A 13,702-nucleotide genomic window follows, 5' to 3' on the forward strand; every position below is an offset into this window, starting at 1 on the left:
TTAGATTGTATTTACGTCTAGCTTGTACAAACATATCTTTAATTCATTAATGAAAATTTTGGGGGATGAATTCCTTACACAAAATGATGAGTACACAGCATAAAAAGCCAACTACGCAATTTGGCACTAAATTACAAAAAAGAAGGAATTTATCTGATTTCTCCGGTGTCTCCACTTCTACAGTTTTTTTTTTACAGTTCAATTTATTAGTTTCACTGCTCACAAGTTCTGCACCATATAAAATATCATTGCAAATAGATGCTACAAAATTGCTAGTTTGTCTTTCTGGTTTTTTAAAAGAGAAATAGAAACACTGGATTTGCCTCGCAGACAACTCTTTCTGAAAAGCAAGAGAGTGCAACAAGCCCGAACTCAGCCACTATGCCTGGCGAAATTCCAAAAACACAAATTTGAATAGCAGCAAACTATAATTTCAAACAAAACGACAAACAAAAGCAAAGAGAGAGAAAAAGAAGTCAGGTCCGCGATCAATCAAACATCCTAAAGTAAGGACGTAATTAAAACTAGAATTAACGCTAAAACAATACAAATCAAACAAATTATTACTAGTTGCCTCAATTGAAGCCTTTTACCTTTCACTGACGATTCAGGAAGAAATTCAGCTACAGAATATGAGTCTTGAGAACAACAAGTAATATTACAGCAAAACATTCTACCCTTTTTAAAACACATATCACTCTTTTTATTATTGCATTCAAATCGGACATTTCTAGTCCAAAAACCACTCGCAACCCCTGTCATCTCCCCACCCCCCATTTCGACATACGCAGGAAGTTCTGAGCGTGCATAATTGAAGTACGCAAGACGCGCAGTTTGGCTACAAGAGATTCTATTCAAAAAATTCGGCAGAGACTGATGAGGCTTCGATGAGGAGTTGCGATGGGGGTACTCATATCAAACGGGTTGACGGGCTTCCAATTCGTCCAGTTTCTGCAACACCTTAAAAGACAAAAACAATCAGGTAAAACCTAAATAATCAACCTTATTTATAAATTTCACAAAAATTCTCGCAAAAACAGATGATGACAAAATTAGATTGAAATGCCACTAATTAAACATCATGAACAAAAAATTAATCAGATTTAAGACCCAGGACCTCAAAATATTCAAACTAAGAGGGTTACAAAAACAAAAAAAAATCGCCACGGAAAGATTCTTTTGCCATAAACAATTATACCACCTGAAATTTATCACACTCCACTACAGCGCTGCTATGCGAGTAATTGCTATTAGTTTCGTACTCCTCCCTATCATCACTAGTTACATAGCTTTTGCAATTAGTTTATGTAACTAAATACAAACCTTGTACATGTAGCATAAAAAAATCAGCCTGTTTAAGGAAAAATGAATTTCTTCTAATCATCTATTCTAATAAATTTCATTGTCGATGATGGTGAGGTGCTAAAGGCACAGATCTTGTGCAGGAATGATTTCTATTGTTTGACTTCATTGACTTCATGTTTACAGATTAAATATTCTTTTGCATTTTTTAGCTTTAGGAAAAGTCAACTATTTTTTTATAAGAATGTTTTATTATGACCATGATAATTATAATTATTATGACGCTTTTAAGTAATAACGCAATAGGTTCAGAATAGCGACTGTCAGCTAAACAGCATCAGTTTTTTTGTCCTATCAATTATCATTTTCTATAAACGTATGCCATCAGAGCTTCAATTACTCTTAATAATAAATGATTGGGCAAAAAACTGATGCCAGTATACCATTATTTTTAATAATACATCATTGCTATTATTTCCTGTAATGTCCTTGTAACTCGAGGAAGAAGATATACTGATCACAGTAGAAAATTGCGAAGACTGAAGACTCTTGTCGATGCCCTACTGGACGCTAAGACCCTAGCTACACCACTTATGACGTCATAGGACGAGGTCAATTTTCTTATAGCTTGACGTCATTCAAAATTATATGTAATGACGCCATTCCCCCAAATAATAACGAGTTCTTTAATCGAGTTGAGTCATTCTTGTCAAATGTATTGTACACGCAACAGGAAAAATACCTTCAACAATTGGTTGTTAACCCATCTGCAAAAATTAAGAAGTATTTCAGCCGTTAATAGTGATTTATTACGTTCTACAGAACCAAAAGGAAAATCCATCGAGCCTGCCCTTAATGATGTTATACCTAAGATTGGTGATTTTGTACTTGCAAATGAAGCAAAATCAGCTGATAATAGGGACAAATACAAGAAAAAGCTGGTTGCAGACTTCATACCCTTTCGAAAAACTGAAGGAAGTAATGGCTGGCACCAAACTATTCGTCACTGTGATCATCATTTAAGTAACAGAACAGAAACGCGTATCTATGCCAAAATAAACAATTCTGTTTATATAAAAAAAAAATCCTTAGTAATGTGGAATATAGGCCGCTTTTAAATATTACACCGATTATGAAAAACGTGATGATTGAAATTAATACTCTAGTTTACCGTGCTTCAGCTATTATATATTACTACATGGGTAAGGTAAAGAGAATTTTTGACAATGGGCTGCTTAATTGTGTGCAAAAAGTAACTACTATTTGGAACTTTAATTGGGTTTAAAAATATATCTATGCACGTAGCATGGCAAATATAGGTTTTTCGGAGCCTTTCCAACAAATTGATGCCGTGTGTAATGTTAAATCCAGTTGTAGAAGACAATTAGGTTTCAACCAAATTCACCAAAGAGGCACAAGTTCAGATTGGTACCAACTTATTCTTGGCCGTATAGAAGAACAGCGTCATAATCATAATAAAAGGCTCTTCGGCATACTGGAAAGCAAAAATAACTTAAACTTCAGGCGAATTCTTAAAAAGATACTGGCAGGAATGAAAAATATAATTGACCACCCTAATGCTATGATTTCTAGAGCTAGATGTGATGATGAGCCCTTATCCAACTTAAGTCATGTTTCCAGGAGCTGCTGCAACCTGGAAAAGAGGTCAAAGTCAAGTATCGAGATGTTTGATGATAAATACTGCTTGAGCAAGACAAAGCTAGGACGAGGACGAAATGGACTTGTCCTCCCTGCAAGCGAAAGAAAATACAACGGAAGAAAAGTTGCTGTGAAAATATTAAAACTAGAAGAAGTTAGGACGATCCGTGATGAAATATTGGGAATAATTATCCCAGTAGAAATTTACTGGCTGAAAAAAGTCAAAAATATAGAAGGTTGCCTAAAATATATTGACTTTTATGTTGACGAAAAAAATGCTGTTATTGTTACAGAATTCCAAGAAAATTCTCTTGATTTGGATCAGTTTATTAGATGCATACTACCTTTAGCCATCAAAGCTGAAAAAGATATGAAACAACACGAAAAAAACGGGCACTGGTGGAATGAATATGAAGTACTTAAAATATTCGACCAAATAGTGTCAATAGTTGCAAGATTAGAAGAATCTGGAATTGCCCATAGAGATCTAAGGACGAATAATATACTTATAGATGGTAATTTTAAAGTAACTATAATCGATTTTGGTTCTTCCAGAGACATGGAAGAGGAAATTGTGAAACCTGAATTTATAATTGATGTTTTATATCCTGCTTCTGAATTGAAAAGTTATCACCAAAGAATGAAAGAAAAATACAATACTGACTATTACGCTTTCATTTCAAAAAGTGACAAAGACATCGAGGAAGAAATGACTAGACTTTATGGAATAGGTCCAGTAACAACGTGGTCCTTGGGGGTAATCTTGGCACAACTTTTACTTATTAAACAGGAAATATTTTGGGAGTGTGCAGAAGCTTTGGAAAGCAGAAAATCCTCATCTCCAATTTCACTGCTGGCGAAGAGTGTATTGTTAAAGTGTTTGAACCAAGATAAAAAAAAAACGGCCAAATACCAAAGAAATTTTGGAATATTTACATTCAAGTATACCTAACATCGTAAATACTAAAAGAGAAATGTCAAACAAAATGGAAAACAGAAGATTTTTGATTAATAGAAACCCTGGTGAGTTACGGTTTAAGTTGCAACTAGATAAAGAAATTAACAAAGAACAGTGTCATAATAAAAATAAAAGGCTGTTTGGTAAATTGGAAATAGAAAAATACTTGAGCTTCAGGCGAATCAAAAATAAGGCAGTAGCTGGAGTGATCAATATTATGGAGCTTGCTAGAGCTGTGATTTTTAGAGCTAGACGGTGATATGTGCTCGTATTCAAAATTAGCCCAATTGTTGTGAAAGAGTTTAAATTTAGATCTTTAGTTTAGTTTCAGTTTAAAGTTTTCGTTTGGAGTTTTAATTTAGATTTTTAGTTTAAGAGTTTTAGTTTATTTTCATTTATTTATCGATGCTGATTTGTGGTAGTTTCACGCTTGGTAGATAATTTGATTTTATTTTGGCTCATTTTTTGTTTAATGGAGTTCTTTACTTTTCTTTGGAAAACTTATTTTGTGGAAACAGTTTGTTTTAATTAATTACAATAAATAACTTATTCAAACTCAAAATAGCAACAATTAGCATGAGTATGGCTGACAACCCCAACACCTCCTCAGGACCAGAACATAATTTGCACTTTACTGAAAACAAAATACATTTCAAATGTTTTCACTTTTTGACTTTAACAAATAAAGAAGTATTAAGACTATAAGGAATAGATATCAGAATATGTAAATCAAACTGACAATACACGTTTTTTTTTTTTTAAGTTAAGTGCAAATTATTTTCTGGTCTGAAGAAGACATTGGTGTTGTCAGCCATACTCCTTTTATTTTTTGCTCGTTTTAAATTTGACTAGGCTAGCTATTGTAATTTCTGTTAGTTTGTGGCTTCATTTATTTGTTAATGGTGATTTGTGGTAGTTTTAAACTTGGAAGATAAGAAAACACACTCGTAGAATTTGACAACGCCTTCGTCCATAAAAACTTAAACAATTTAGAATTTGTTGGTTCCCAAAGCCAGCTATCCTTTCAAAGGACAGCCAAACCTTCTTAAACTTTTTGGTGTCATATGTTTTAGCTTAATTTTGAGGATTGTTCACCTACATTTTTTCCTTCTTCATTTTTTTTTTAATTTGGCACCCGCTGCAGCCAAAAATTGCAGAAGTTCATATGGAAGTCTTTTCAACACAAAGTGATTTGTGCTTTTTTTCTAGGTTTTTAAGATACTTCTGATGTGTAAATTCCTCTTTTTTCCGTTCCTTAGCACTTTTCAACAAAACTAAAAAGAAACTAATTGTACCAAACACGTTTTGCATGCAGACCCACTATACTTTTACGCCCCCCCCCTAATGTGCAAATCTATAGCCCAAATTTATTTCTAAAGTAACGAAGAAACTAACGAAAAAACCGGTGTGTTCTCTAATTTTACACAGTGTAAAGATCAGTGAGTATTTTCCAGGGAGGGGGGGGGTATTTTCCGCAGGGGGTATTTCTCGGAGAGGGGGGGGGTAATCACTGGGGGGGGGGGTAAACGCCTGCCACCATTAAATATATGTTTTACTTCCACCTATCTTAAACTATTCCAGAAATATATGCAAGTTGGCCACATAGATATAACTGGTATCTTTGAGAAGTTTCAGATGAAAAAAAATCGACCAATATTTCAATCAAAGGCTCATAAGCACCGATTATATTTATGTTTGCGTCCTTGAATTCTTCACAGACTTTCATTGAAATGATTTACTCTAGTCTTTCCAAAAAGGAAATAATTTTGCTCTTTAGGGCTATGGGATGAGTTGTTTATAAGATACATACACAAAGTGGAAGAAAATTTGCTAAAGTGGCAAAAAACAGGCAATGTTTATGAAAACAGGAAAATAGAAAAACAACTTTATATGGGGCTGGGAGGGGGAGCATACAGGAGAGGGTTGTTAACATCCGACTAAAGGTTTTTCTTTATGGAATATTATGCCCTTGTTACGATTCCCAATATTTTCACGCAAGATGATGTACCAAAACGGCCATTTTTGGTGCTGCACGCCATTTTACGATGGCTTTATCATGGCAAATTCATGAAAAGTACGTAGACATTAGCAGTGGTTTTTAAAAGAACCATTAGCGTTATCTGTTCGATCTTGCAGTAGCCTGGTAGCCCTCGCAAAAAGAAAAGTAGAGGAAGAGAGAGAGAGAGAGAGAGAGAGAGAGAGAGAGAGAGAGAGAGAGAGAGAGAGAGAGAGAGAGAGAGAGAGAGAGAGAGAGAGAGAGAGAGAGATATGAAATGAACAGAACGTGAGTCATACCTCCAAAACACAACTTATACTCCAAGCTTGGGCAGGGCAGCTGTGATGACAAGGCCTACCATCCCTATTAGTTAACTCCGGCAGTGACCTCCAGTAACTCGTCTGAACTGTCACGAAGTGCTTTGACAAAATTTCCTTGACACGACCAATGCTACGTTGCAATTCTTCTTCTCCTCCAATAAGCTCAGCAAAATGTAATTTAGCTCGAAGAAAGAAACCAATTGGCCACAACCACTCCTGAAAAAAAGGTTAAGAGAAACAGTAGAAAAAATGAAACTCTTTAAAGAGACCATTTTTTTTATAACTTTTCCTCCAAAGTCCTGAGAATGTATAAAACCTTTTTGTGCATTTTTTTTTTCAACGGCATACATTTTTTTACTTAAGTTTTGAAAAAAAATTAGGCGGTAAATAAAACCAGGATATTTTTAGACACACCAAAAATATCATTACCTAATTTTCCCCTAAATTTAAACCAACGGTAAGTACGATTGCATCTAAAGTTATAAAGGTATCCCGACTGCCTGAGTGGATATGGAGTATTTTTAAAAAATAAAATAGAATTTGAAAAAGGTACAAAACTTCGTCTTGCATCACCGAATATCCTTCTTACTTGAATGAAGCAAGAAAGTTTCAAAAAAGAGATACCTTACTCAACTAAGAACGCACAGCAGCTTTTCATCCAAACGGTTCTTTCTTCTCCTAAAAACATTCTAGAGGATATTAAGCCCCCATTCCCAGAACTTTTAAAACATTTAGACCAAAGATTGCACTTTTTTACCCTTAACAAGAAGAAGGAAGTAGTAGGATTAAACAGTATTACACACTTTTGGAAACTACCAACCACAAAATATTTTAGGAAGGGTGAGAACTGGATAAAGTAAAAGCGATTCAAGATAGAAAAGGAGGTAATCTCCTTATATGGTTAGTATTTAGTCAAATACCCTAGACCTGACAATCTATTAGAGTAGCGATCTGTAACGAAAGAAAACCTTTATTCTATAAAATTGAAAGCTAGTTAGCTAATATCTTTTAGTCTTTCAAGCTCAAAATTGCGGATGGAAAGAAAAATAGCACTTAAATTTTTGTATCATCATTTGGCCACAAATAACACAAATGATAATTGAGTAACAAATCAACTTAAGCTGAATAGTTACGAACTTGTTTTAGATAAACATAGTACTCAAAGAATTCTATGTTTCATTCAGTTGTTGTTTTGTGTCAGGATGAGTGACAAGTCAACTTATGCTGAACAATTACGAACTTGTCTTAGGTGAACACAGTTTTCAAAGAATTCCATGTTCATTCAGTTTTTTTTTTTGTCAGGATGAATGACAAACCAGCTTAAGCTTAACAGTTACGAACTTATTTTAAACGAACACAGTTTTCAAAGAATTCTATGTTTCATTCACATGGTTTTTTTTAGTCAGAATCAGGATGAATAACAAGTCAACTTCAGCTGAACAGTTTCAAACTTGCTTTAGATGAACACAGTATTCAAAGAATTCTACGTTTCATTCAGTTGCTGTTTTTTGTCAGGATAAACAATACGTCAACTTAAGCTGAACAATTACGAGCTTGTTTTAGATGAACACAATATTCAAAGGATTCTATACTTCATTCAGTTGTTGTTTTTTGCCAAGATCAAGATTTCCGTGAGCATCAGTTTTCTTTTTTTTCCAGCCATGCACCTTGGTAAGCTTAACTAATTAAATATTTTCTAATTGTATAGCAATATTAAACAAAAAAGAAAAAAAAAACATACTTTTGAAAAAAATAGTTTTCAAGTGGTGAGCTGCAGGATCTGATGGGAGAAGCGAATCAAAGAACAAAGTAGCCTATTAAGCTAAGAAAGCAGACCAGGTATTTCTTTAAGCGTTTTACCAATCAATTTAAGAAAATAAACTTATTTTAGTTTTTATTTTAATAAACTTATCTTTGCCTTTAAGGGTTAGCATTTCAAAATGAAAGGAACTATTTATGTTAAATAATCAATTACGTCAAATGCTATTTTACAATTTTTATATGAACTGGACTATTTTTAGCCGCATCAGGACGATTCCCAAAACTAGACTCGGAGGCAGAATAGTTTTGAGTATTTTTGACCAACTTGAAGTTCCAGGTTTCTAGCAAACATCTCCTTCTGTGATATATAGTTAGTTTACAGCCGGGTAGCCTACACACACCTGACAATCTATGAGACGAAGGAAAACACTTGAACTAATTTCTCACAGAAGACAATAAATTTTGCCAAACGAAAACAACAAAAGGACGGTACTCTACGAATTCCAGACGGTATCGTTTAATACCAGCAAAATTGACATAATAGTAACGGAAGACAAGAAGACTCCTTTGGATGCTTACCTAAAAAAAGAACGTCAATAGAACATTCTTACCCGTGTATAAACAGAAATATAGCATCTATCTTAAACACAACTTCACCAGCCAGAGAAACAAATTTTCCGAACCTTATCCAAATCCTATCCAACATTGAAGTGAACTGAACATTCACCCACATGAATAAATTTTTCGCTCGAGATGGCGTAAAATCTAGCCACTAATCTGACTCTTTTCAAAAGTTTCAAAAGAGCCAAATTGAAAAATGCTTTCGTGTGAATAAATTCGCCCCAAATTTAATAAAAAAAAGATGAGACCTTAATAAGAGCTCTGTGGGATGGTAAAATTTCAACGAGAGAACTCAAGAATACTTCATCTATAAATTTACAGGGCAATCTTTATAATTTTCAATTTGGCTTATTAATTCAAGTTGACAGTTTGGCTTATTAATTCAGGTTGTGCAGGTAATCGAAAAATCACTCGTGCATTACCTACTAGTGATTATTTGATATCTATCTTCTCAAAAAAGAAAAAAAGGGAAATTACCGGTCCCATATGGTAGTTGAAACCATGGGCAACAGTTGGATCTGCACTGTCGTTGGCGTTATCATAATCACCTCTGTAGGCCCAGTCACTAGGATCTAGAGTTTTCATTCCAAGTTGGCCAAGTAGAATTTGTTCTATATTACCAAGACAAACCCAGGCATTGTGGGGGTTAAACATTTCAGGGGCCTAAAATCATTATAATATTCTAATTAGTGATTGATAACAGAAAAAAAAAAAAAAAAAAAAAAAAAAAAAAAAAAAAAAAAAACACACACACATAGCCTACACAAAAACAAACAGATACCTGAGCACGTTCAGTGATTTTTTCTGGATGATACAAGTTTAATTTGAAATTATTTAAAAAGTGCCCTGAAAAGGATATATTTCAGCTTTCCTAGTTAAGGGAGTTGAAACATCAAAAAAATTAATTTTCTTAGATTTGACTCTCAGATTCCGCTGGATATGGTCTTATCCCTAAATGCTATTTTATAATTTTTTTATGAACTGGACTATTTTTACACAGTGCCTAGCACTGTGTCAGTATTTCAATTTTTTCTATTCTTTAGTAAAAACTAAATAATTTTAATGGCAGTTCATGAACTGTATACGAAAACAATCAAATCTTTCCACATTTCCATAAAACACCTGGAGTTTTGCGCAAAAATTGAAATTATATTTTTTTTTAATGAAATGCAGGTATTTTAACGTAAAAGAAATCAAGTGTCTGGTGAAGTTTTATGTTAACTCTTTATTCTAAATTTCAATTGTTTACTCTTTTTTGTTTAAAAAATGTCTTCAAATCTTTTCTATTGCTCATAGTTCTAGCATAATAAGCTTTTAAAATAAAGATAACATCCCGACCCTGCATAAAGGCATGTGCTATACAGTTTCTGCTTATTTCACAAAAACTTTTCCTTAATGGAAACATTGAAAAAACGATATTTTCAAATTCCGTGTAAAAATTGCAGGAGATGCAAAATTAATGTTTTTATAACGCTAAAAACGGAAAAAGCGAAAATACGAAAAAAATACAGAAGAATGACCATTAATAATAAATGTTAGTAATAATAATATTACTAAAATTTTATGTTAGTAACTATTAAAAGAAATTTATTAACTATTAACTATTAAAAGAAATCTCTACTGATATCAAAACACATGTTATCTCCAAAAAGGGTGTAACTGTAATGCAGAGCAAAACACTTGCTATCATAATTTTATTTTTTTATTTTATCTTGATCTCCGGTTTGTTGCTCTGTAATGGTAAACGACGAAAATTTCAAATATTTACCTGGTATGGGATGAAACAGGAAAAAGCAGAATCATTCATAAGTTTCCATAACATTTAGTAACATTTCCTACTAAATAGTAGGAATTTCAATAAAAAAAAGGACTCGTTTGGAAACTTACCTAAAAAAGAATTTCAATGGAGAATTCTTATCCATGCATAAACATAAGGTTTATATCTATTTTAAACTATCAGATAGAAGCTACTGGAAGTCAATAATTTACTGAAGTCCAGATTATTATTGTCAACGTCTCCTTTTCTATGAGTGTTCGTACGTAAGGTTATTAAAAAGAAAGAAAATTAAATAGACCTAACACGAAACTGAAACCGACGTTTCTGGTTAAGGCGAAAGCTTCAGTTTCGACAGACTTTACACATAAGGCACATAGGGCAAAGGTCCAGTGTTAGACTGATAAGACCAAGCCATGGTGATCCAAATCATAGTAGCGAAGTTTGAGATTTCTTAAATCTTGTCATACGAACTTTTACCATACACGGTTGTTGGATCTTAACAAAACATAATGTAAAGCAAGAGCTAGTGTCCTGGTTGTGTCTTCTGGGCATCCAGACTATAACCCTAAATTCTTGTCATCAAGACATCTTACAGAAGGGGTAATCAGATCTAAGCTAAATTTGGTAGCAAGCAAGTGTAGGTTTCTAGTTGCAGCTTTTACGAGTTCACACCCAATCTGTCACCAGCAGGGGGGGGGGGTCCAAAATTTTCACATTGCTACACCTATCAGAAGAGATTATATGATCTCAATCAAATTTGGTTGAAAGTGAGAGTAAGAGTCATGGTTGTGAATCTTTTGGGCCGATACCCAGGCTCGATAGTTGTTCATCAGGAAGGAGAGGTCCCTAAATTCTTGTCATTGCGATATCTACCAGAACGACCGGGCAGATCTTAACATAAATCAGTGAAGAATAAGAGCAAATTTCCTACTTGGGATATTTCGGTGTCCGGTCTGATCTTACCTCTGTAGGGAATGGGGGACCCTAAATTCTTGTCATCAAAATATGTACCAGAGGATGTAATCTTAACCAGAGAAGAAGTAAAAACTAATGTCCAAAAACTCATGCAGGTCCAAGACCCATCTTACATTTTTAAGACAGAGAAAAGCCTTCAAATTCAACTTATCAGTGTCTGTAAGATCTCAGCCAAACTTAATCAGAAGGAAAGTTTAATTTATCAGATACTATTTTTCATAGTCCGAGACCAATTCACCTTCACTGAGAGGGGAGAAAGGTGGACACTAATTTCTCGTCGTTTAAACATCTGCCAGATAATGAGATCAACGCCCTAATGATTGGGTAAAACAATTGAATTCGGGAGTTTGGGTCCAATTTGAACTCTTTGGAAGCAAGGGAAGGGGGTTCTTAATTCTTGACTTCACCATACCTACCAGACGGGGACGTCAAATCCCAACCGAAGTCCAATACAAATAGGAGCTAGTTTCCAAAAATTACTAAATTATAAAACCCTAAAATTATGGAGGCCTTAAGACTTTTTTGCAGTGAGACTTCAATACTTACTACAACCATCGCAACAGCAATGTTAGGTCTGAACTGATAATCGGCCCATGGATGTTCCGACCCTAAGGTATCCTTATACATTCCTCGCCGATGAATCAAGTCAGGACGTCTTTCATAAGGATTCGGTTCAATATCAATAAAAAAGAGTTTCTCAAAGTTTGAATCAATTTTATTTGCCCAGTCGCGATATGTCCAGGTGACCATATTCCCTGCAAAATATCCAAAACATTAATGATGGGCTAAAAAATTCCAGAAGAGAAATACCAAGAATAGGATAAATTAAAAACTGAATGTATGACATTATTTGAATTTCAGTACGGTAAAAAAAACTGCTAATATTGTGAATAACCTATTGAAGTCCGAAATAGCAATTTTTAAGGTAAACTGGAATTAAATAAAGCGAGCGTAATGTATAGGTATAAATCTTTTCATATCAAACCTGGCATGTCTATCAATTGCTTATATATATAGATATACAAGGTGGGGAGCTGTAATTTTCAAAAATAGAGTTTTTAACCACACTGATTCCTATGGCGCACTTTCATTTTCGATCTGATGCTATTCGAAACCATTTTCGAGGGGTTTCAAGAAAATTTCGAAATTTTCATTAATTTGTTTTCGCAATAAACTTTTACAATTAAGATTAACAAAAATAACAGTTTTTTTCCAAAAATATTTCTAAACTATCAATTACTATGGGCAGGATTCTTTGCTAGGTTGCATCTGAAGCTGCAACCATGATAAGTATATGTATATATTATATATGAAAACCCAAAGAACTAAAATATTTTATGCAGGCTTAGACATCAGCTTTCCAAAAATCGACTTTGACTTATCTAGCAAGGGATAGAAAGCGGTAAGTCAGAAACTTGAAAATCGTCCTTTTGATGTCCCCTTTTTTCTCTCTGCAAAGACAGTTTTTCGGTGGGTCTTTCAAGTCCAGTAATTATTCTCCTACGTTTTTTTTTTAATTCTACCCCAATTTATATGTATCTCTTCTCTTAAAAAAAAAAAAAAAATCATTTTCAGAAACCTTCCTATCTGCTAAATGTCCTTGTCTTATTCCAGTGTTTTATTATTGTATGTGTTTTAGTATTTCATAAAAGTCCAGTGTTTTATTATTGTATTGTGCGGCCCACTCGTATTCAGTATTGATTCAGAGTTCAAAGCGATAACACCCATCTAAAAACAGATATTTTTTCGAACATAATCAAATTAGTAAGTTTCGCAATCTAATCTCAGTGAAGTAAAAGAACATTTATTTCATAACGAAATTGGAACGTTTTACGAGCACCATTAGATTAGTAATTTTTGCAATCTAATCTACTGTGGTACGGTGAAGATCAATATATGCAGTAAATAGCTATAGTTATTACATTTGAGTAAAAAAGGATTCTAGTTGTGCAACGTTTGGATTATAAAACTTGGAATATAAAGGATTATAAACAGCACATTTTTTGGATTTTCGGGGGGTAGTCAAACTCCCCCTTGCGAGTAAGTTTCGTTTAATGTTTTGAATTATCATTATGCTCTTGCCCGAGTAACAGCATAGTTCACACGAGGGTGCTTGTTATCAGTGTTCAGTGGCAGATTTGGATTACTTCACGGATTTCCCATATTCCCCTGTTGCCGCTTCTATCACCCAAGTTTGATATTTAGCCATTATTGAGGCGTACCTGTCCTGGTTATATTTTTAGCCGTGCTAGTAATTAACGGCCAAAGCCAACAGTACGTTAAAATTAGAGTGAGTAAACAAATAATTTCTCTATTTGAAGTGGGCGAAGTTG

General features: G+C 34.0%; 1 protein-coding gene across 1 annotated transcript in view; it reads right to left on the reverse strand.

Annotated features, from left to right (window-relative positions):
* Positions 1–409: 409 nt before the first annotated feature.
* LOC148944563 (glycogen debranching enzyme) overlaps positions 410–13,702 on the reverse strand; it is a 106,809-nt gene continuing 93,516 nt past the window's right edge. The window contains exons 22-25 of the mRNA XM_089100461.1: positions 11,916–12,124; positions 9,095–9,280; positions 6,215–6,451; positions 410–960 (exon numbers count right to left, since the gene is read on the reverse strand). Coding sequence (XP_088956587.1) covers positions 916–960; positions 6,215–6,451; positions 9,095–9,280; positions 11,916–12,124 — 677 coding nt within the window. The 3' untranslated portion in view covers positions 410–915. The remainder of the gene's footprint in view (positions 961–6,214; positions 6,452–9,094; positions 9,281–11,915; positions 12,125–13,702) is intronic.

The sequence above is a fragment of the Artemia sp. Qi Xiang Cuo genome, chromosome 14 (assembly GCF_049724085.1).
Source record: "Artemia sp. Qi Xiang Cuo chromosome 14, ASM4972408v1, whole genome shotgun sequence".
NCBI lineage: Eukaryota > Metazoa > Arthropoda > Branchiopoda > Anostraca > Artemiidae > Artemia > Artemia sp. Qi Xiang Cuo.